General features: G+C 41.9%; 3 protein-coding genes across 6 annotated transcripts in view; 2 read left to right on the top strand and 1 right to left on the bottom strand.

The window, feature by feature from the left end:
- Positions 1–6,373: 6,373 nt before the first annotated feature.
- On the top strand, positions 6,374–14,583 carry eef2b (eukaryotic translation elongation factor 2b). The gene is made up of 15 exons (XM_044035505.1): positions 6,374–6,451; positions 6,924–7,161; positions 8,408–8,622; positions 9,271–9,452; positions 9,554–9,765; positions 9,858–10,036; positions 10,191–10,296; positions 10,793–11,045; positions 11,165–11,360; positions 11,472–11,595; positions 11,691–11,933; positions 12,350–12,703; positions 12,789–12,971; positions 13,190–13,322; positions 13,917–14,583. Exons 2-15 carry the CDS (start codon positions 7,159–7,161, stop codon positions 14,108–14,110), a joined length of 2,577 nt encoding a protein of 858 aa, XP_043891440.1. The 5' UTR covers positions 6,374–6,451; positions 6,924–7,158; the 3' UTR covers positions 14,111–14,583.
- A 1,961-nt stretch (positions 14,584–16,544) lies between these two features.
- On the bottom strand, positions 16,545–21,494 carry LOC122780402 (BTB/POZ domain-containing protein 2). Its single transcript, XM_044043313.1, has 9 exons — positions 20,951–21,494; positions 20,743–20,862; positions 19,881–20,037; positions 19,328–19,433; positions 19,024–19,221; positions 18,704–18,896; positions 18,132–18,219; positions 17,704–17,850; positions 16,545–17,585 (listed from the first exon to the last, which is right to left on the bottom strand). The coding sequence occupies exons 1-9, from the start codon at positions 21,469–21,471 to the stop codon at positions 17,424–17,426; spliced, it is 1,692 nt and encodes a 563-aa protein (XP_043899248.1). The 5' UTR covers positions 21,472–21,494; the 3' UTR covers positions 16,545–17,423.
- Positions 21,495–22,519: 1,025 nt separating this feature from the next.
- LOC122770927 (protein unc-13 homolog A-like) overlaps positions 22,520–25,156 on the top strand; it is a 32,419-nt gene continuing 29,782 nt past the window's right edge. For all 4 annotated transcript variants that reach the window (XM_044028182.1, XM_044028168.1, XM_044028175.1 and 1 more), the window contains exon 1: positions 22,520–22,925. In XM_044028182.1, the coding sequence (XP_043884117.1) occupies positions 22,904–22,925 (22 nt within the window). In that variant the 5' untranslated portion in view covers positions 22,520–22,903. The remainder of the gene's footprint in view (positions 22,926–25,156) is intronic.

Below are 25,156 nucleotides of genomic sequence, written 5' to 3'. Positions count from 1 at the left end.
TAGCCAGACTGCAGCGTGATTTAAAAGGTGCCAGCGCTGACAGACTGAAACATGTCAGCTTTTGGATGGATTGCGGTGACATTTTGTGACATAGACTCACGCGTGTCCCCTTGGGCATGAATAGTAATAGCTTTGGTGATCCCTGAAAGGGGAACTTTGTCATTTTTTTCCCCACACATCAATTCCCACAGCATTGCAAAAATCACAGCCAACTAATGGCTCAAGGCTATATTGCTATTCACACGACAGACCTCACAGTGTCTGTTGGAATAGCAAAGTGTTGGGCTTGTAACTTTTAATTTAGAATCAGAATTTCATTCTGCTCTAAATCTGATCTGTGACTGACCCTGCAGATTAGGGTCAGCTTCAGCGCACATCGTGTCCCGTGCATATTAGCAAATGTCATCATGTGTCCGCCTTATACGTTAAAACATCAGCATGTTAACATTTTTACTGTGATAAATATCTGAGTCTTAAAAACTGTTTGAAAACAGTTTCCACTTCCACTTGGTCACAGAGAGCCTTGTTCAGCAATAAAAAGGATGGTAATAAGTGCAGTTTCACACCTATTAATGAGTTTCTAAAGCTCCTTCACTTTCTATTTAACGTAGTTTGACGTGATTGTTTCAGCTTTTTCTCCAGTTTCTTTGTGACTGTTAATGAGGCACTTGTTCGTCTTCAGTTTCCATCTATTAATAAGTGAGAACAACATTTTTTTTTTTGCTTTTCTACAGCAGAGCAGGCTTCACAGTGTCTTATCTTTATTGCCATCAGTTTCGTGCTCTTTCAAAGTATACGCACACACGATAAAGCAGAGATATTACATAATGTGTTCAGGGAGCAATAACACAAACAGAACATGCACAGCTTTTATCACAATGGGGGAGAGATTCTTTTAAAACGCAGAGCTATTATAAGGGCCTTCGTTTGAGATAAGCAGAATCAACAGGCTGGCTTTTAGTTTTCAGAGTAAATAAAAAAAACTTGCGGTCCATCCTTATGCCTTGACTTCAACATTTCTCTGAGGAGAGACACTCACTCACTCTCTCTCTCTCCGCTGACTTCACCGAGGCTAATATTCAGCATAAACTATGAAGACGAGGGGGAACATTGTAATTTTGTTTCTCATCTTTTCTGACTGTATGTCAGACGTGTCACGTCATGTTAATAAATCAAGCCCACTGCTAAAGTTTTGAACTTTGATTTCAACACTGTGGAGACATTAATTTTACAGCTCATGGAGGCTTTTCAGAGAGTCTTACAGAATAAAAATACACCTCAGCTTCTGGCTAGAAGAATTATCCCGCTCACTCAGGAACTCACTTGTTTGCCTTCCTATATCCATCGGGTCAGAGTTTTAGTGTGTTGCCTTGCCTGGAGAAACTAAAATCCGGCTCCCGCAGAATATTTCAATGTTGAAGTGCAGCCTGGTCTCCATTTCTGACTTATCTTAAGACTACAAATCTGTGAACCTGACTCTCATCTTGTGAACCTGACTTAGACCTTTCTTTCTTTTTGTTGTTTTCACTGACTCGTGGTCGCCCATCTTTCCTCACCCTGTACTGACAGTTCATTCTATATGTACTTATGTATGTGATGTGGATTCCTTTCCTTACTGGCACTTGCGATCATGAAGGGGCCCTCACGTCTCCACACAAGTTTGCAGGATTGCAGCAGTTCCCTGACCTCACTGTCTACCTCACTCGACAGTTTTCACTTTTATTTGTTAATACCCTCAAAATTTACTGCAAATAATAATAACAACATATACGTGTTCAGGGTCATGTATGCACGTATGTTTCGAGGAAATCGGTCGAAATTCGCCAAACTTCCACCGCAAGTTACAGTTCACTTCCAGTTTCCAGTAAACTACTTCTGGAATAGCTTGCAGACATGTTCAGGGCGGGCCCCTTGGTCTCACGTATAAAGTTTTGAGCAGATCAGTCGACGTGCAGCCAAGGTACAGTTACTGTTTTGTGGCGCAATGGCAGCCATATTCAAAATGGCCGACTTCCTGTTGCGTCAAGTTTGTGTCCGCCAATGTGTTCGGGATCTTCTACCGCTTTATCCTCCACATGAGGGTCACGATCTCAGCTGACATAGTGCGATAGGCGGACAGTTTGCCAGTCCATCACAGGACCACATATAGACAACAACAACCACTCACTCTCACATTCACACCTATGGTCAATTTAGAGTGTCCAATTGACCTAATCCAGATATTCTATGTTTTTGGACTGAGGGAGGAAGCAGGAGAACCAGGACTGGACTCAACAACAACAACAACACATGTCATCCTGTGTGAGTTATGATCCCACTTATTCCCTCTGGACACGATGGCCCCTGTGCAACCCTTCTGACTGCTATCCGTGCCTCTTAAGTGTATGTGTCGCATCAAAATCAACTTATTTATGACAGAGAGTCCAGTACTATCAGTGCTGTAATATGCCTAATTGCATTGCAGCAGAGCTGTGCTATCTTTATTGTCGTTCTCTGTCCTGATTAGACAGATTCAAGGTACATGCATATGTTATCTAATCAGGACATTTAAAAAAAACAAAACAAATATCTGTGGATACCGAGAATATGCTGCAGTGCAGGTAATTGCCATGTAATCACACGTGATGTCATGTTCTTAACCCATATTGTGTCCATTTGAATGCTTGTTACACCCAGTCATGGGGAAAGGCTTCATAATACTGAAACTGAGTCACCACATTCCATGAAATGTAGTATGAAATCACAGTCAAGCAGCTGAGGTCAACTCCACTTACTTTTATTATACATTATATAAAGTATGTATATAAAGTGCAGCTCAAGTCATTTGTCTTTTCAAGGATGTATGAAATTGGAAAAGTGTGAGCTGACAACACTCGGCTAAGCTGTTCTGGGAAAATAATAGACCTGGAGAGGAAAAGAAGTAGGCTTCTCTGATTCTCTTTTCTTTATACCCAAACAGGCGAGAAGCAGGGAGTATGCTCCAAGCACACGCTGTGCTATCATTCCACCATGAAGAGGACGCTGGATGGCTCTTATCAGGAGGTTGGTGAATCATTGAGATGCACAAAATGAACCCACACCTGAAGCTGGTGGGAAATTTCCAGTCGTGTCACACATGTAAGAGAAATGAAAGCAATTTCAGGCAGTGTGGAATCGAGTGTGCTGCTCACGTGTCCACTTATAAAATCCTAAATTTAGCTTCAGAGCAGGAAGCTCTCTTTTTATATTTATTTCATATTTTAATATTATTTTCATTTAGTTTAGATTGTGATTTAAAAGTTTAAAACTCATATGTTTTTTATTCCTATTTCACGCAACTGAATTTAACGACTACTTTAATCTCTCTACAACTCTTTTTTTTTACACAATACACAGTTTATACAATGTTCTTCATGCTCTCAATACAACAAAACAATATTTCTGGCTTTAAACACTGCCATTTCCATTACTGTGGTTCTTCATCCTTACATTTATCTAAAAATTTGTATTTTGTATATTCTTCTTAACTGATTTACTTAATATACTGTATTTTTAACATCATAAATGTGGCAAAATTTCTTTGTCCCCATCTCAAATGCCAGAGACCATACATGATTTTGGCAATTTTAAGAGATATTGACTGTATCTGTAACTCCTAAGCATGATAGGGTAAGTTTAATTTAGCATGTTATCCTGTTTTAATTTAATGTAGAAAACAATAGATGAATGTTTAGGTCTTTTTCTATCAATTTTCATTTATTCATTACTATTTATAGTATAGAATATATGCCTGTACTCTGCTTATGTCTATGATCTATGTTGCGATGTTTAGGGTTTAGGGTTAAATACTGGCATCTATGTTGTAGGCAGTCACTCCTTCATTGTTTTCAAGTCTAATTTTGGGTACCATGGTATTTCTGACAAACAGTACATACCAAGTACTGTTTATATAAATGTGACTGTTTGATTGTAGCCCTGATTCATGTTTAAAACCCTTATATCAAATCTATACTGATGTTGGTGTTAAATTTAGAAGAAGGCAGACACACACGTTTGTTTTTGACTTGATGCAGCAGCGCAACAGTGAACATCCCACGGATGCTTTACATAAAATATATTAAAGATGTTGTGCCATAAATCAGGCACTATTTTTGACATGAAAGTAATCTTGTCTCATCTTCCTGAGTGACTGCAGACACTTGGAAACAGGCTGAATATTTTTGTTTTAGTAGGTCAGCTCTGTCGCTGAAAATGCGACAGAGCGCAACTGCTGTCGATATGAAATGAAGAAATATATAAGCGTCAGTTGACGTGGTCGCAGAAATGATTGATTGTTGGTTTTTGTATTTGTTTTTCTCATGGGTTTAGTTTCTGTCACTTTTGAATAGTTTTTTGTTTGAATTAATAGTCAGTGCTTTATAGATAAGTTATCAGTGGGTATTAACTGCAAACCAGTGGGATACAGGTAATAAAATTCCATTATTGATTATATCTTTTGGAAAAAAAGGACAATTTAACAATGGAGCACCTGGACAAAAAGCCACTGAACACCATAATTAACATGTTTCTTCTGCAGTCTGATATTCCCCGTCTTTAATAAACCATGATGCCAGGTTCTCCTCTGACCTCTGCTCTCATGAGGGCCCATTATGTGCATGTGTGAAACTGAATTTTTCAGTTTGGAGCAGAATTATTTCCTCTGGGCAGTGAGTGTGTGGAAAAATGAGTCACCTGGGGTAATAAAAAAAAATATCCATGTGCATGCATGTTCATATAAACACGTTTAACTCTGCTTTTCCTCGGTCAGCTCTCATCTCAGTGTCCCAATGTGACCTCCTTGAGATGCTTTGTCCTGCTCTGCCCTCAGCTGTTGGAAAACTGCAACAGCATGCTGAAGTGTGGAGACAGAGAATGTGCAACGAGTAAAGGTCAATGAACACGAGCACAGATGTGGACAAGCTAACTGTTGTCTTCTCTTTCTCTCATATGACTGTACAAAAGTCTCAGTTGTTTTTATGTCTATTGACATTTGGATTGGAATGACGTGATGGAAAGTCGGTCTTATATATAAGCTCATACAACAACATGTGTCTTCACAGCAGATATTTCTCAACATGAAAGAGTTGGACAGACATTATTTAAGGCTCCACTCCACTTTTAGTTCAAGTCCAAGGGCAGGTCACACTTTAACCTGTAAAAGAAAAATGTAATTTCAAAAGTTGTCAAATGTTTTCTGTACTTTATGAGTTTGTTCCAACAAAGTGATGGAGAAACAGTTATGGTCATTATAGCACTGCTAAAACAACATGTTCAATATTTAATCTCAGGAGGTGACATTGCTATAGCAACCACATACTCAGCTGATCAGCCACACAGAGCTGATCCCCCCATCCCTCTGTCATCCCTCCTGTTCTTATTTATCATTTTGATGTTTCATAAGGGGTGATTTAATTTAACTTGTCTTACTTTTCATGTATTATAAAAAATATACAATTACTTTTTTTTAATACTTTATTTAATTATTTTAAATTAATTAATCTCTTAATCTGGCATGGAGCAACTGTGCAACCACACATTTTCCTCCAGGATCAATATAGTATTCTAATTATTCTCAATCTTTTCCACAGTTTGAAATCTCATGTTTGAAGCCTGACAAAAATGCGATTGACAGACGGACACTGCAGTCCATTCATCATCTGTGATGTCACTTTGTACATCAAAGGTAATTAAACAATGACTTTGATGTAGTTCACAGACCAGAGTGTGACAGTTCACAGTCATCAAAGGACTCTTTGTCTTTGCTAAGCAAAGTTTGAAGCCTGTCAAGTTGGAAGTTAACTGTGGGACAGAAAGATAGACAGACCTTCCTCAAAGAAAGCAGTACCGACATATTTTTTTTACTTTTATGCGTCTCGACTGTCTATCCTGCTTGTTTTGGAATGGTAATAATTAATGTTTCACGGCAACCTTTTAAGTAACAGTGTGTAGTTTTGTTTTTTCTTACATCAGTGAACAAATGAAATACCTCTAGATGTTAAATTAATTCATTAAAAGTATACCTAGTTTTGTTAATGATGTTTTCTATTGTAAATGAAGAGCAGAAAAAAAGAGCAATTTATGAGTTTATACTTTGCTAAAAAGTTATTGCCAAGTTGGTGATATCATTAGAGCTTTTTTGGCTTTTGCACATTTCGGTATTCAACTAGTCAACGTAAACAATATAATACCATATTTTGTGTTTTATTGTGAAATGACTCTACTCTAAAACAACATTTTAAAAGTGCGATTTATACAGTCAAATGCAATATTTATACGTCATTTCTGCTCTGGGCTCTGATAACAGAGTGCTGTGAGAGATGTAGTTCATCTACTCCACCACAAGGGGGAAATCTCCAAAATAGGAGCAGGTGGATCAGGCCGTTTCTCTTTGTATAGCGGGGCTTCGGTCTACAAGCAAGGTCCAGTAGATCTGGTAAGAATAGTATAAAATTACGAAGAAGTGCGTGCTATTTCAGGATCAAACATGTGGGAAAAAAATGGCCGTTTCGCCACATTGAGTATGTTATTGTGTATTTGTTAGCTATATAAATCAGCCCTGACGCTGTCTGATAGCAGCTAAATCTAACTCACCGGTCCGTTACTGCAAACGTGGCGCTGTTTAGCCCCTCTGTATACTTTCTGTGCCGAACTCTTTAACAACTATTAGATGAGATTTGGAGCAACTGCGGTGCTTCGTTTCACTTTATTAGCTTAGTCAAGAAGATGGTATGTATTTGTAGGCAATGTCACTTGTTTGGGTGTGTCGCTCAAAGCCACATCGGTCTGATTTCATTCCAGTAGAGAAGTTGGAGAACATTAACACCGAGGGAAAAACAAGACGATGTCAATAATCACTAATGAGACATTCTAAGAGTTTGAATCGACGATATCTTTTCCTCCCGCAGAAACACACCCAGCAGTGACTTTTCCGCACAGCAGAGTGCAGTGTGCGCACAGAAATCTGACCAGACCAGGCTGTGGCGTCGGAGCTCGCCCGCTACAGCAGCCTTTTTTCTGCATCATCTCGCGGCGGCAGCAGCAGCAGCAGCAGCAGCGGGACTGCCTGTCCTCAGACAGCTGGAGGCAGCGTGAACAATAACCCATCATCACACACTCAAAGACCAACAACCCGCAGACAAAATGGTGAGTCGACATCGGGCGTTCACGCGCTCTTTTATTGTGTTACGTGCTCTTGTGTTAAAACACAAGAACGTGCCGGGATTCGCCCTTCGTGTGCTGTCATGACGCGTGTCATGTGTGTTTGCTGTGAGAATGTGTGAGTGATTTGAACGCTGAGACTTGGTGGTGTTGGTGTGAAGTTGGCATCGCAATCACGCAGCGGTGGCGGCTGGCAGAGCAGGCCCGAGGCCTTAGACGTGGGCCCGCTCTTCTTCACTGTGACGTTCATCGCAAACGGAACCGTACATGTCACAGTGCCGCTGCCGTGGCTCTCATATCATGTGCCGAACACACCGTGAGACGAAGAGCGCCACGTCCCAACCGGTGTCATGCCCGCGACCGGTGTCATGCCCGTGTTATGACTGCTATAGATTCACATAAGGAAATGACACAATGCTTTATTACACGTGTATGTATTCGTAGGCCTTCGCCCACAGAGAGCTGCAGTGTTTCATGAGTGACTCACAATGGTGGATCTTTTTTTAATAGCTTCGAATTATTTATTACTGTGATCAACCGTGACTTTGACCATCAGTGAAAGCCACTGCCTGTCTGTTTTTGTCATTATTGTGTCGGATAAATACTTTATTTAGGCAAGAGTAGTGTTAAATGTCACCTGATCAATGTTTGGCAGTTGATCTTGTCGTAGTCACAATAGCAAGTCATTGCATAATAGCTCCATTGAACTCCACCTAAACTAAATGACCCTTGTCAGGGTGAGGCACGCATATTTGGAATTCTTAATGTTAAGATGGTTTGATCTCATATATTATTACTTAACTCAAGACCTTTCCTTTTTTTTGTGGAGATTTTAGGAAACTTCTGTTTATATAGGGAAGACAGATTGATGGATCATACTGTAACAACATATAGTGCATGTAATATGTATACGTTTTTGTATGTATTCATATGTGTATAAACAGACGTGTTAAGTGGCACGACTTGGCCCATTCAGTGGTGACTCAGTAATTCTTGTTGCTGTTGCCTAATCAGAATACAGGTAGGAGAGTCGTCATGCGGTTCCCACTCTCCCTGTTAGGCTGATGGATTCAGTTTTCAAACATGTCTTTCTTTTTATGTCTTGCAATGAAATATTCTTGGAGCGGCTGCAAAACTCTAGTAGTGGACTTGAATTAATATATTTGTGATGAATATGATGCTGGTTGTAATTGTCCCCAATCCTTATGCACAACTCTGCCTCCCTTGCCAGGTGAACTTTACTGTGGATCAGATCCGTACCATCATGGACAAGAAGTCCAACATCAGGAACATGTCCGTGATTGCCCACGTGGATCATGGGAAGTCCACACTGACTGACTCCCTGGTGTCCAAGGCAGGGATCATTGCTTCGTCCCGTGCTGGGGAGACTCGTTTCACAGACACGCGCAAGGACGAGCAGGAGCGCTGCATCACCATCAAATCAACGTACGTGATTCAGCAGAGACACAGTATAGGAACAACTCTGTCTATGTGCAGACAATAAAAAAGGTTCTGATGACTTAGGATAACAACCCCTCAATCATCAGAGTTTAATTCAAACACCACTATTAATTGCCTCTTTTATTAGAGGCCTATATTTAACGGTGAAATGTGATTTCTAGTGACATCTAGAGAAGAAGCTAAAAAATTGCAACATAGAAATTCTCTCCCCACCTCCCCCCCTTCCATGGGAACTATGGTGGCCTTGTATAGGTCATGGCTGTATAAACATACATTGTGCAACATTGAACATGTCAACAAATATCACTTGCATACAAAGCAGTAATATAATGCACATGTCAACCAGTAGAGTGTAAGGAAATATTTCAAATATAAGGACACACACACAACTCTATTGCTTTCTGAGGTTTTCAGCGTTGGTCTGTTCTGGTGGAAATTAAACTAAAAGAGGCTCAATGCAACATGTCTGCTTTTCATGAATCACTGTGCATTCATCCAGTTTAAAACCTTTTTACTTCATTCTTTACATTATATTAAGTTTGGGATGAACACATAAGTAGTGATAAGCACATCAATTAACATACCTTTCGGCTGCCATCAATTAACATACCCCCCCCCCCTTTTGTAACTCAGGGCCATCTCCATGTTCTACGAGCTTGAGGATAATGACATGGCATTTATCAAGCAGTGCAAGGATGGAAACGGCTTCCTCATCAACCTGATTGATTCGCCAGGTCATGTTGACTTCTCCTCTGAGGTCACTGCTGCCCTCAGGGTAACTGACGGAGCGCTGGTGGTGGTTGACTGTGTCTCAGGTAATTACATAGTAGCTCATATTGTCGCCGCTCCATCTTACACACACAGTCTTGTGTTTTCAATGAGGCCCATTTTTAAATTTTAAATATTTCTCTGCCAGGTGTGTGTGTGCAGACTGAGACTGTGCTGCGGCAGGCCATCGCCGAGCGCATCAAACCAGTTCTGATGATGAACAAGATGGACCGTGCGCTGCTTGAGCTGCAGCTGCAGATGGATGAGCTCTATCAGACCTTCCAGCGCATTGTGGAGAACGTCAACGTCATCATCTCCACCTATGGAGAGGATGAGGGTGGACCCATGGGAAGCATCATGGTATGGCATTTGGACTGCAGGCACACATGTAAGTGCCAAAATGGTTGATACCTCTCTTGATTTGTAGTTACTAAGACTTTTCTCTCCTGCAGATTGACCCCGTCATCGGCACAGTTGGGTTTGGCTCTGGCCTCCACGGCTGGGCATTTACCCTGAAGCAGTTTGCTGAGATGTATGTGGCCAAGTTTGCTGCTAAAGGTGATGCTCAGATGACACCAGAAGACAGGTGTAAGAAAGTGGAGGACATGATGAAGAAACTGTGGGGAGACAGGTAAACATGAGGCTGCAGATCAGTGCGGTCACAACTGCAATTGCTCTTTCACCTGTTTCAAAAGGCTCATCATATTCTGCAGCTATACGTTGCTCTGTTAATGACTCAAACATGTCAACTTGATATTTGAAAATATGTGAATTTCTGCTTTCAGATATTTTGATCCAAAAGCTGGGAAATTCTCAAAGTCCTCCACCGGACCTGATGGTCAGAAGCTTCCTCGCACCTTTTGCCAACTTGTTTTGGACCCAATCTTTAAGGTACCTGAAATTTACTTGATGAATGGCGTGAACTGTGGATGTCTTATAATGTTACACACTGGCTCTTTTTCTTAGCTTGATGTTTTTCTATTGTCATCCCTTCTCCACCTACTGGCTAAGATATGAAGTATAGTGTCTGTTTCTATCACTTTAATATCTGTTATGTCCTCTCTAACATATCAGATTAACATGTAGACCCCTTTCATTGCAGTTGGATAAATAATTATCTTTTCCAAAAATATAAAATGGAAGACGGGAGCATTATTTAATTTCTCACTTGCAGTGACAAGCAGTGAAAAGGAAATATAATTTCATTGGGAACTTTAAGGTTTAGTGAACCTTTCCTTTCTTTTTCACTGCTCTGATACAACCCTAACCCTTCTACAAAAGATTAAGCATCAAACACATTTTTGAGTCACAATGTTTAACATTAACATTTTCTAAATGTTTTTTCTCATGCCGTAATAGTTTCAAACACCCTCTCAATCCTCTTCAGGTGTTTGATGCCATCATGAACTTTAAAAAGGACGAGACAGCCAAACTTATTGAGAAGCTGGACATCAAACTTGACACGGAGGACAAGGAGAAGGAAGGGAAGCCTCTGCTGAAAGCTGTGATGCGTCGCTGGCTGCCTGCTGGAGAAGCCCTGCTCCAGATGATCACCATCCACCTGCCCTCCCCTGTCACTGCACAGAAATACCGCTGTGAGCTGCTCTATGAAGGGCCTGGAGACGACGAGGCTGCCATGGGTCGGTACAACGTTTCTCACAGCACCATGTATCACCATGTAGACTACATCTCCCCCCAGTGATGAGTACTTTGTTTTGTCTTTACCAGACTTAAAGCTTACAATATTCTCTCTTCTCAGGTATTAAGAACTGTGATTCCAAGGCTCCGCTGATGATGTACATTTCCAAGATGGTCCCAACCAGTGACAAAGGTCGTTTCTACGCCTTTGGCCGTGTGTTCTCTGGATGTGTGTCCACTGGCCAAAAAGTGCGCATCATGGGGCCAAACTTCTCCCCCGGAAAGAAGGAGGATCTGTACATCAAACCCATCCAGAGGTGAGCATGGTTTGTTTTATAATAATACTGTAAATACACCAAGCATTCGGTGGTCTCTTTCCCTTGTGTTGGAAGTGTTTTATTAATACATCCCTCATGTCTTCCTTCCAGGACCATTCTGATGATGGGCCGGTATGTGGAGCCTATTGAAGATGTCCCCTGTGGCAACATTGTGGGTCTTGTTGGAGTGGACCAGTACCTTGTGAAGACAGGGACCATTACCACCTTTGAACAAGTACCGTATTTCTTTTATCCTCCCCTGTATGACAGCACATTTACTATGTGTATGGATACTGTCGTCATTGATTACTGTTGCCACTCTGCCTGCAGGCCCACAACATGAGGGTGATGAAGTTCAGTGTGAGTCCTGTGGTCAGGGTCGCCGTAGAGGCCAAGAACCCTGCTGACCTGCCCAAGCTGGTGGAGGGTCTGAAGCGTCTGGCCAAGTCTGACCCCATGGTGCAGTGCATCATTGAGGAGTCAGGGGAGCACATCATCGCTGGAGCTGGAGAGCTGCATCTGGAGATCTGCCTGAAAGACCTCGAGGAGGACCACGCCTGCATTCCTCTGAAGGTACTGTGGACAACGAAGCAAAATTTAAAAATGAATTAAAAAGGATTTAGTCGACATGGGACAAACCAGATCCATCAAGCTTCTTCTCTTGTCAAATTGTTTGGTCACTGTCATAATTGCCATCGTTTTGGATAGCCCATTTCCTTTGTGTCGTAAATCAATCAAAAGATTAACCAAGTAAAAGCACACTTATTGGGGATCAATATAAATGTGGACAGTGGTGTTTTCTGTCAACATTAAACTGTGGAATAATTTTTGACATCTTATTGACAAGATTAAAACACAAAGTTGTCTTTTTTTGTCAATTTTTCCTCAAAACATCAAAATAATAACCAACACTGGAAGCTGTGGCTAGGAATTGATTTATATTATGCTTTTTTGGTTCTATAATCACTTCTCCTCTCATGTCTTCCCAGAAATCGGACCCAGTCGTGTCTTACAGAGAGACGGTGTCAGAAGAGTCGGACCAAATGTGTTTGTCCAAGTCCCCAAACAAGCACAATCGACTCTTCATGAAGTCCCGTCCTTTATCCGATGGTCTGGCAGAAGATATTGAGAAGGGAGACGTCACCGCTCGACAGGAGCTGAGGGCTCGTGCTCGTTACCTCACTGAGAAGTTTGAGTGGGAGGTGACAGAAGCCAGGAAAATCTGGTGCTTCGGTCCCGATGGAACAGGGCCCAACCTGCTGGTAGACGTGTCGAAGGGCGTTCAGTATCTCAATGAGATCAAGGACAGCGTGGTGGCTGGTTTCCAGTGGGCAACTAAAGAGGTGGACTGCAGTTTGTTATTATGATTTAATATTGTTGTCATATTACATACGTTCGGATTTCGCTTTAACAGATTTCACCCTGCAGGGGGCTCTGTGTGAGGAGAACATGCGTGCAGTTCGTTTTGACATTCATGATGTCACGCTGCACACTGACGCCATCCACCGCGGTGGAGGACAAATTATCCCCACAGCTCGTAGGGTCCTGTATGCTTGCCAGCTCACTGCTCAGCCCCGTCTCATGGAGCCAGTTTACCTGGTGGAGATTCAGGTACGTGTGCACAGGGTTTTTGCAACAGCAAAGAGAGAGGCCTCGAGGACAAGTCAATACACAAGTTTCCAAAAGTTATACACTACAGTTTTAACATCCATGTCTACATAGTGCAGACATAGTTTTTTTTTTTTTTTACTGTTTCAGAATGCTTTACAAGTCACTTTTGCTTCACCATGTCCACCATGTTTATTCTCCTGTACCTGTGGTCTGTACAGTGCCCAGAGCAGGTGGTTGGTGGGATCTATGGTGTGCTGAACAGGAAACGAGGTCACGTGTTTGAGGAATCACAAGTGATGGGGACTCCCATGTTTGTGGTGAAAGCTTACCTGCCTGTCAATGAGTCCTTTGGTGAGGAGCTGTGCTAATTCTCTGTATGATCTTGGTTGTATTTCTATTGTTGCATGATAAATATTGAATGAATACTCTCAGCGTAGCTGAAGGTTTAAAGAAGCCAAATCTAAGACTTTTATAGACACCTTTCAAGACCTCTTTTAGACCTTACGTTCACATAATGTTAGTAGATTCTTAGTAGCAGAGGAATTGTTGCAGAGATTGCAGTTATTTTTTACTCCTCAGTCACTGTTTTTAACACTCTTGTGCATGTAGCTAAAGGACACCGTAGTTCGGCTCATTCTGATCTACATTATGTGAACAACAATTAGATTCAGTGAATTCTCTCCAAATAAAATGTAGTTCATTGTGTGTAAATTGGACAATCAAATCTAAGACTTGTTAAGGATCCACAGACACCCAGCTTCTACATACAGTATGTTATCAATCGTTTATCCCAATAAAGAATGTTTCTGTTATATTATAAAGCATTATGCAGTACACAGTACAGTATATAATAATTGGCGATTACGTGAACGTGGTCCCAGTTTCTCTCTAACTCACATTCTCGTCTGACAAAAGATCACAATTTATCCGTCTTTCATTCTCCAGGGTTCACCGCTGACCTGCGCAGCAACACTGGAGGCCAAGCCTTCCCTCAGTGTGTGTTTGACCACTGGCAGATTCTCCAGGGAGACCCCAGCGATCCATCCTCCAAACCCTATCAAGTTGTTGGTGATATTAGGAAACGCAAAGGTCTGAAAGAAGGCATTCCTCCCCTTGAAAACTACCTGGACAAACTTTAAATACTGAACCTGGATTTGAAAAAAGAAACCAAACAAAAACCAAATCAATCTCTAAACCCTACCCAGTGGGCACTTTACAATCTTTGCACAGGCTTAAAATTACACTGCACAGAGTGTTTTGACTTTTGAGTCTGGAGCAGAAATAAAGCTCCAGTTTTCATTTTTTGCTAGTGGAAGCAGTGACGCTTCTTTCATTTCACAGCTAAAGAACACCAAGTGCCTAGGGCAAGGGTTTTGGGGAACAATTGGATCAAAGCAGTTGTATTATTGATTCCCCCTTTCATTATTCCTCTACATCCTCTCATCTGCCAGGGTATGTCTCTACAGTGCACTGTGATACTGCTGCAATAACGCATACTTAAATGGGTTAATGGGGAAATTGATGGAAACATGACATGTCAAACTTGCTGGATTTGGAACTTTGTTCAGTGGATGTTCATCACGAAATAAATTCATTCTACTCGCCATGAAAATGACTCTTGAGTTTCTGTTATTCCAGTAGTCAGCTTGTAGAAATTGAAGGAGTGAGATGTCAGATACGGCCAGATTATTCTCCTGTAAGGACTAGGGGCCAACTCTGATGTTGCACCTCCATCATGATGATGCCTTCAGACACTTGACAGTCTATCACAGGGCTAACACAAGGAGGCAAACCATCAGTCATGCTGTCAGTGAAATTTATCAATTCTCCAAATAAGTTAAAGCAATTTTTAGCCATGAACTCCACATGATTAAATAAATATTCACCAGAGTTTGAGCAGCAGCATGATCCAGTTGATGGAGCAAGCATCCAGTTAGCAGGACACTTGTCTGTTCACTCAGTTTCTGCTTGTGGTGTCCTTATATGAACTTACAGGGACTTTAACTGGAGGTTTTACCAGCCGACATTTGCAGTCACACATCCAGTCCCTACGTACAACCGTTGAAGAATCTAAGGTGTCTAATATCTAAGTATTAGCCCAATTCCTGATTTTTTTGTTACACTTACATGTCTCAGATTATCAAACACATTTTAATATTACACAAAGATAACCCAGGTATTTATTAAGGGAATAAAAACTATCCAATTTTACATGGCCCTATGTGAAAAGGTAATTGCCCCCCTTGTAAAATGATGAAGTAACTGTGGTTAATCACATGTTTTGGAAAGCTGAGTGCAGTGCAGTGAGGGCCATTATTCACAAATGGAGAAAACATAGAACAGTAGGGGACCTTCCCAGGAGTGGCCGGCCGACAACATCTAAAGAACTGCAGGCATCACTTGCCTCATTTAAGGTCAGTGTTCATGACTCGACCATAAGAAGAGACTGGGCAAAAATGACACGCGTGGCAGAGTTCCAAGGCCAAAACAACTGCTGACCATAAAGAACATAAAGGCTTGTCTCACTTTTGCCAAAATAACATCTTGATGATCCCTGAATTTTTTTTGGGACAATATTCTGTGGACTGATGAAACAAAAGTTGAACTTTTTGGAAGGTGTGCGCCCATTACATCTGGCATAAAAGTAACACAGCATTTCACAAAAGGAACATCATTGGGTTCTGCAGCAGGACCACGATCCAAAACACACCAGCCAATCCACCCTCTGAATGGCTTAAACAAACAAAATGAAGGTTTTGAGGTGGCCTCATCAACGTCCGGACGTGAATCCAATTGAGATGCTGTGGCATGACTTTAAAAAGGCAGTTCACACGCTGGAACCCTCCAAAATGGCTGAATTCAAACAATTTTGCAAAGAAAAGTGGGCCAAAATTCATCCACAGCGATGTGAAAGACTCATTACCAGTTATCACACATGCTTAATTGCAGTTATTGCTGTTAACGGTGGCACAACCAGTTATTTAGGTTTAGGGGGCAATTACTTTTTCCACATAGGGCCATGTAGGTTTGGATAGATTTTTTTCCTTCATTGATAAAATCATCACTTCAAAACTGCATTTTGTTTTTACCTGGGTTATCTTTGTCTAATATTTAAACTTGTTTGATAATCGGAAACATGTAAGTATGATAAACAGGTAAAAACATAAGTAATGAGGAAGGGGGCAAATACTTTTTCACAGCACTGTATATCTTTGGATTGAGGAAGCCGGCAGACTGAAACCCTTCTGGTCAAATAGGGCTTTTGAACCAGGGAGCCACATACCAAGGACCACACTGCTATGTGGCCCTCGATTTGAAATAATCTCGATTTGTCAGGAAAATCATATCGTCACTACCAGCATCTCAAATGTGAATATTTGCTTATTTCTTGGCCTGCCCTATTAGTTTGCTCCCTAGCAACCCCTTATAAGTGAATTTTCATGCATTGGACAAAAATCAATCAAAAATCTTTTTTGTTTCCATTTCCAGTCTTTATGTTAATGTAATAGAAAAGACTGAACGTACCATCCTCATTTATGGTTAACAGATTGGGCGTTTAAAAAACAAGCTCAGTAGTTTTCCTCACTCTTTAATCAATAGTTATTTCAAGTTACATATATAGTTAATAAATGCCACTTTAATATACAACCCTTAAACGTCTGCCCACACTTTTTAAAACAAAGCTAAATAGAAACTTATGAAGAGTAAGTGTGCATCCATAGAACAACCAAATTAACAGATGCCAAGAAGTGCAAGGTATCCCTGTTATACGCAACTACCAAGCAAGGACACAAGATATCACAGATTGTGCTGTATGTAAAACCCCAAAATTTGCTCATAATAATCATATTGTTAAGATTAATAGACGCCTGGTTCAAATTTGCCAAGCGGTGTCAAGCCTATGAGGTCTGTCAGTCTACAGAAGTCATGTGGAATTGCATGAAATGCTGGTCTCTACTAGACAATAAAGATCGATCTTGGCAAATATGATAAACTGTACATTCATACAGTTACGACTCTCCTCCGAACTAATCCCGTGGAGTACAGGAAGGGGAATCGTACATCTTTTATTAGAATTAAGTGTCAAGTTTTATGCCGTCCATCCACAGCTGTGACACGGATACTGTGTTTGAACCGAGAGGCTTCTCCCTCCCTCTCACCTTCCATTGTGGAGGTACAGTCATGTCTGTTTTTTTGAGACTTGCATCACTACAACACAAAAGGATAAAAGGGAGTCACCAAGAAAGAAAGACGGCATCTCAAATGACAAACTATGCCCCATGTAGTGGCCTACATCGCTTCACGGCTATTCGTCTTCCCATGTAGTGCACTATATGGAGGGAACAGTATGATGTCTGACAAATAAGTCCCCAGTACAGATGCTGAGACGTGGCCCTGCACTGGTGTCAGGCTGTCACATTTGATGGAGGATTGTTGCGGTGTCAGAGGTGACTATGTGTAGAAGATGACCTCGGGAATCTGTCCGTCCTCTACAGAAGTGCCGTTGTTGTTGCCTGCTGCGTAGCAGAAGGTGAAACAGGTCTTTGTGCCGGTGGTTGACGACTCGTATGTAACCTTTCGCATTCCCTTCGTCCCATAATGAGAATCTGGACCCTGCATGTCGGACAAAGGGAAAGCTGAGCTTAATGGTAATATAGCTTAACAGCATAGTAGAAGTTTCTTAATCCTGTTTAATATGTAATATTCACTCTATTTACGACAATTACCAGACCTTGAGTGTAGCACAGGCAGTGTAGCTGACATTGGGTAGTATCTCCACAGGTTCTTTAAACATGACTCTGAAGGTGTTAGCTGAGCCATCACAGCTGAAGCCTGTATCATTCTGGCCCAGCACTGTGTTACTGTCTGTATGAATTATCTGCATGAGGTGAAGGCAAGCATAAACATCCAAAACATGAAGATGAGAGAGAAACAAATGTACAGATTCTACCCATTAGATACAATTCTGCTTTATAAAGGCTAAGCCTCTTGCACTGATGGGAAAGGGAATTGTTGCATATGTGTAGACACATGCTATGGAAAAACTACCTAATTCAAAAATATTTTGGTGCTATGTCACTAAACTCTTTAACCACCCTTTTTAATTGATTTGATTTTGATTTGACTGCCGACTGAACGGGCAGCTTTAAGCATCCATACCTGTATGTTGACCTGGTAATCTGTGGGCCCGTGTATGGAGCCGTAGAGGCCGAACCCAACCACAAATATCCTTCTGTTTACCGAGAACCTGGGAGGAAACGGGGAGTAGGAATATTTTCAGAAAGCAAAATACAACAATCATTTACTCTAAAATTACTGAAAGAAAAGAAGATTTCAATTTTAAATGCCTGAAAAGTGCTCAATCATAAGCATATGAGAAAAGAAGAGTTTTTAACCTGGACTTAAAAATATTCACATTTGGTGCTGATTTCAGTTCCACTGGTAGCTTGTTGTTGACATATTTGGTTTGAACTCTGGGCTTGACTAACTCGATATGACTGCTGAAGATCAGATTTAAGACTATCCACACATCAAAGTTAAGGACTCTGGCTTTGGTTTGTAGAGACTGTGACTCCAGGTATTTACTAACAACAGTCCTCTCTTTATTGCCAAAAACAATTACACTAACCACAATGGTCTTGACAGAATCTAGTAAATAATCATTTATCAATTTAAGGGCATTTCACTAAATTTGAATTAGATTTTTGACAGAAAAGCCACTCTTCCCTCACCGTATGCGATCGCTTGTTCCACTGTAGCCCCAGCGGCTCTCTACCTGTCCAAAACGTGTAATGCTGCATTCCTTCCCACGGAGGCAGCAGCGAGGTCGGTCGATGAACTCTACACGGGGCTTTGGGTTTACTGTGAAGTGGAGGAAGAGACTTACCACCTCTCTGTCTGTAAGAATATTAGACTGGGCTGGACCTTTAGACACAATGAAATAACAAAAAAAGACAAAAATCAGAGCTGGGGGATGGCATTTGGAACAGAGTGTGACAGTATGACAAACCGAGGTAAAGAAACGCTTTCAGTTTATTGTGCTGTAATTTACCTGCAGCAAATTCCTCAATGGTCATGAGAGGGAAGCGGATGAGTGTCAGGGCTTTGCCCAGGACTTTGCGTTTGTTCTCAGGTGTGGGCTGCAACTGCTGCCTGTGAGCTTCAGCCTCTGCCCAACGCACCGAAGCTCCAAACAAACGCACCTCCCTTACCCCGAGAGTATCCCTCTCCAACACTGCTACTAATGTATCTAAAGGATAGAAAGGAGAGATTAAAAAGCAAAAGGTAGTTTTAAACATGGAAACAAACAGTCTTCAAAGGAATGACAATACTTAAGATGGGCGAGGAGAAATTACCCAGGTCTATGTCTGTAAAGCCTTCAGCAGCAAGAGCGTCTCCAGTGTTCTTATCAATATTTTCTAGACAAAGGCTGGCAAGCTGAGGCTCATCAAACAACCTCGCCTGAAAAAAGAACATGTCACAGTTTGAGAAATGCATTTGTACATGAGAAGATGGTCTTGTTACACATTCACAAAACTGACAACAGCACATAAAAAAGTTAATGATTTAATAAAATCCATATGGAACAATATCCTCCATGAGCTTCAAATATGCAAGTGAAAAGTGCATCTGCTAAACCAGAAAAGAAATATGACTATCTTCTGTGATGTGTGGTGTTTATCACACAAAAATATCTATTTTCCCCTCTGCAACACAGATCGCAGATAGTGCAGTTCACACCTGATGTGAACTGCAGTATAAGGAACTGTGGCATTGTGCACATGGATGAAAACATTTTTGACATATGTGAATGACTTATGATTTGTGTCTAAAACAATGATGTCAAAGAAACTATTTGCTTATACTAAGCCAATAACAGGATGACATTCAGTGTGCAAGGGAGGAGACCTGTGTTAGCAGCATGAAGGCGTTATCTGCTCTGAGGTTTTTCTTGAGGAACTCCACACAGTGAGCCTCCAGGGCTGGCACTGCATACTTCTTAGCTGTATAGAGTGTGGTCATCACAGTCTCAGGCCCAATCTGGACTTCGTCAGAGTAGAGAAACCTGGAGGAGAGCCACAATGTGTCATCAAGGTAATAATTTAAAGCATAACTTTTTCTGAGACTAAATGCTAAATTTTACTATTTACATGCAATAAATATGCTACTTATATATTAATAACAACTCGAAACCTCCACCAAGCCAAGGCCACACAGGTTCACCAGTGGCACAGCACTCCCCCATCTTACAACTTAAACAATTGCTTAAAATGTCCAAATCACTAAATTACAATTTTTACTACATCCTCAGACAATGTAATTAAAACTGGTCTTTTTCTCTTTTTTTTAATAACGTTGCTCTGAGACAGACAAGTACACATAATCATATCAAAACAAAGACTTTAACATTACAGGACTAGGGCTGCAGCTAACAGCTGTTGTTGTCATTATCAATTAACATCATTTTCTATTAATAGATTAGTTGTTTGGTCCATGAAATGGTGAACAACTTTAAGCTGTGTCTCCCACACCTCAAAGTTACAATGTTTACAAAATATCTTGTTTTGTCCACTGACCAAAATATTATTTGTTCATAGTTTCATTGTTATTCTAGAAGAGCAAATAAACCCGATAATAACTAATTTTAGGAGGTTGAAATATGAGATAACGAACGATCAAACAGTTAGTAATTCTTCAAGTCATCGTTTCTTTGATGCAGCGCTTGACATGCAAACCCTCCCTTAAAATGTATAATCCTGTCCCTCCTTACTTTAGCAGAGCTAGAAAAGCAGCTGGTTCCACATCAGGGAGCTCGATTTCCGTTGAGGTCGTCGCCATCCCACCGTTAAACATCGCATCGAACACTGCGCTACCCACAGCCAGTACAAACCTGACAATGAACAGACTGAGTCAGCAGCAGCAGCAGCAACATGCGCTCATATTGTCTGTGTTGTTCACGCCGCAGACACACGTCTTACCTGTGCGCAGGTATCCTCTGAACACCCATCCCTTTCCCCACTAAGAAATGAACGTCACTGAGCACCTCGTTGTTGAACAAGAAAGCGAACCTCTCCTTGACGGTGCTCTTCGTAGCCTGCCAGTTGTACACGGGCTCTCGGTACACCAACACTGACGCAGCAGCCGGGGTGGCGGTGGGCGCTGTCGCCAGAGCCGCGTTTGACGCTGCGGTGGCTGCCATGTTGGACGCCGGGGTAGCCATGGCTCCTGTTGCCGCAGCACCTGTCGCAGCGGACTGCTGCAGGGAGTTCTGCGCAGTCGGCGGCGGTCCGGTCGAAACACCGTTGCTGTCTCCGCCGCCAGGCCCCATCTGCGGGTTGGGACGCCTCGCTACTCCTGGCGCTCCCCCAGCCGCACTGACCGCTCCGCCGTTGGATGCTGGCATGGAGAAGACGCTGTTGCTCGGCTGGCTGTTTCCCAAAGGACCCGGACCGGAGAAATTAAGGCAAGGAGGCCTGCCACTGTTGTCTCCAGCAGCCATCTTGAAGCTAGCGTCTGCGTAAACAACACACTTCTTCGTTTTGTATATCTGGTAGTCTCAACGGGCATAGCCTTGTCTTTTCTGCCCCCTGGCGTTTAATATTGGTAATACACGACACTATCGACGTTTACGGAAGGGCAGTTTTTCTCACACTACTTTATGATTTATTATAAATAAATCGAAATATTTATTAATTATAAATAAATCATATAAATATTTATTTATTACAAATAAATCATCCAATTTTTGATCAATGGTTGATCAAATTAATTGATAGTTCCTTTCAAAATTCCGTCCACATATAGACAGTTTAACCACATTATAGGCATAACAGGCATTTGAGTTTTTGTTTAGTGCTTCATCATACTTCTGACATAGTCACACAGACCTCTGCTACCCCTGAAATTACACAATTAAACACAACTGCACAAGTGGCTGCTTGGACCCCCATGCTCACCAGGAAGAACATTTTAGTGGTTTTATTTTGTAGTTGAAAAATTGCTCATTTAGTGCACATTTGCAAATCTGTTCTAAATAAAGTAATGCAACTGGTTTCCTTGTTTAATTCGAGGTCAGTAAAACCACATTTAGTGTTTTTACAACTACAAGTCACAATAAAATTACGAATAGTCAAAATTACATCACAGTTGTTATGGTAATTCCAGATAATCAAGCTTCAAAGGCTTACCATAGCTCTGTTTTTGTTTTTTATACAAGCCTATGGAAGCACAAGATGGGGGCCTATGTAGAGCAAGACCCATTGCCTTAAGTACTAAATTAAACATAAAATACTTATACTGTTACTTTGCAATGAAAACCAAACCCTTTTTTATTTTAAAGCAGTTACACACACATACTAATTAAATGTATATCTATAAATCCCTCCTTTGAAATAACGAAAATGCTCTGTAACACTGAAATATGAATGAAATTCCTCGTCGTCTTGTTGTTCATTGAAGACATTACACTGGTATTACATCCTTCCTCACTCCACTCCCTGCTGCTACTCATCAAGCGTGACGTCAGCGCGGCGCGGCAGAGCTGTCCTCGCGCGCGGAGGGTCCCGCCTGCTGCTTAAACAAGATGGCTGTACGCGCAGGAGGAGCAGGAGCAGCAGCAGCAGCAGCACTGGAGGAGGAGGATAACTGAGGCTATGCAGAGGAGGAAGGACAGGGGGAGACGAGGGTTTGTTTCACTCCTGTGCGCCTGGTCCTGCAGTCAGAGTAGCGGCTTCACAGAGGAACGGACGCCGTGACACGATGCTGCTTTGTGACCGTTACCTGTCAGGGTGACGGCTGCTTCACTTGCGTGTCTTTATTGTTATTAGCTTTTCTTTTAAACTCAGCACCAAACAGACAGAGCAAACAAATCACGGAGCACTCGGCAGCAGAGGACAACCGGGGACGCTTACTACATCACGCCGCTGACAGAGATGTCCCTGCTGTGCGTGGGAGGTAAGAAATACCGGAACCTACATTTACAAACGCTCCCGTGTTTGGAGTGAGTGAAGCCGCAGCATCTGTGTGTGTGTGCGGGCTGACAGCCCGTGTGGACCGAGCAGCAGCAGCGGGTTTATGCTGAATAGTCATTAAATCACAGGGATGGTGAGCGGATACTGTTACTGCTGCTGAATCACATATTAGTACCGTCTACTGTTTGTGTGTGTTTTCATGAAAGCGTTTTATCTTGACAGCGAGCATAAAGGTGATATAAATCCACAGGTTCGTGACTGAGGGATAGTGCGCGCGCGACAGACGTTAACATGCTGGTGATGGGGGTTCATTTAATGTATGTGAGGATGAAAACCTCTTATTCCTGTTCCTGTGTGTGTATGTGTGCTCGTTTTAGTTGCCCCTACAGGACATTTTGTGTTATAAACACTGACAGGTCCAGTAGTCATCCTGTGGACCAAAGCCGGATCCTAATGATGCAGAACATCATTTGGTTGAAGTCAGGGTTAAGATGTGAATTGTGTGAGTTGGTTATGAGTAAGGCTTTGGTCCAAACGATTGAAATCAATGCAGTGTCCTCACAAGAATAGCTGCAGCTGATGTGTGTCGTTCTTGCGTGGGTCGTCAAAAAGAGGAGGACGAGGAAAAGCCCCTGCCGCTGCCGCACCGCTCGCCGCATCCGATCTGCCGCTTTGCTGTAGTCGTGAGGGAATACTCGCAGCCGAATGGAGGTGCGCGTCACTCCTCGACGTTTTCCCTGAAGCGATGCGTCACCTCCGCCCACCAGACTCCCAGAAAGCACCTGATGATGCTGACTCTGTTGGCTCTCCGTGCCATGAATAAGCATCTGCTATGACTGACACACAACTCCTCCAACTTCACACCCTATCTGTTGTGGCAAACCGTTTTATCATGGAATAGCTAGTCTGGATTTGTGTTTCAAATATCTGTAAATCAGTTTTCAGTAACTCAAAATGAACATTTCAGATAAACATAATGACAGTCTTCAAATTCAGAACTTCATACAGGACAAATAATGTCACTTTTTGATTAATGTGTATGGGGTTTCATTACAGATATTTTGAATTCACTTGTAGGCATAATTTGAGTTTATAATATCCTGACTATTAACTCATTGGCTGCCAGCCATTTTCAGAGCAATGGTCGAATTGATGTCTATAGCAGTCAATGGCAGCCAATTATTCCAGTTCAAGATTCATTCATTCATTCATTCATTCATTCATTCATCTTCTTCCGCTTTATCCTCCACATGAGGGTTGCGGGGCGGCTGGTGCCAATCCCAGCTGACGTAGGGCGAAAGGCGGGCCCACACAGAGACAAACAAACATCCACTCTAGGATTTTTCAAATAATATTTGCACATTACCTATCAACTAATATAATATATCAAACTGTAATCAAGATGCATCATGAGCATATGTTTATAAATTAATTAATTATTAAAGGTGTTTTTGGGTTCCAGAAGCAAAAGGACAGTTACCTTTCATACAGTATGTGACAGAGTCCCGTCAGGCCCACCCACTGACAGTCTCTGATCTGAGTCAGTCCCAGTGTTCTTCATTCATAAACACTGGGTGCAACACTCAGTGTCATAGCCTACGAGACTTGGCAAAGAGCCCCCTTTCTGTTCCTGTTACATCATTCATACGTAACTGACCAGAGCTATTTCTGGCCTCCACAGTACTTTGTGCTTCTTGAATAGGCAGCATTTCTTCAGCGCATCTGCAGAACCAGCAGAATTCAAACACAGATTAACTCTGAAAAACTTAGCCCCCTTTCCTACAGATACTTTCCAGTCCACTTTTCTCCCTGTCTTAATTTGGAAAATAAATCACAAAGTGTACTACTGTCTCTGCCAGCACTTGCAAGGAGCGCTGCTGCAGACCTGCCTGTACTGTATATATGATCCTTCAGAGTTAGGCTCTGTCCATCTGAATCATGTCAGTTGTGGTTTTGACATTGGGTGGCTGAACTCAGCTCACCCACTCCTTACTTATCATTCATTGACTGTTCAACCTGAAGGCTTTGCTTGATTCCTTGTCTGCCTTCTTGCCAATCTGCTTACTTCCACAAGGCTGTGTGCTGTGTCAGACAAACTTCCTGAATGAAGCACCTACTCAAAAAGAGAAAAGGCTTTGCACAAAATTTACTAGTGGGTTTTACAGATACACATACTCTGATTAAAGAATTAAAAAAAACAGCCACGCGCTGATG

The sequence above is a fragment of the Solea senegalensis genome, linkage group LG1 (assembly GCF_019176455.1).
Source record: "Solea senegalensis isolate Sse05_10M linkage group LG1, IFAPA_SoseM_1, whole genome shotgun sequence".
Taxonomy (NCBI): domain Eukaryota; kingdom Metazoa; phylum Chordata; class Actinopteri; order Pleuronectiformes; family Soleidae; genus Solea; species Solea senegalensis.
Note: the sequence above shows the minus strand (reverse complement) of the source record. Positions and strands in the feature narration are given on the sequence as shown.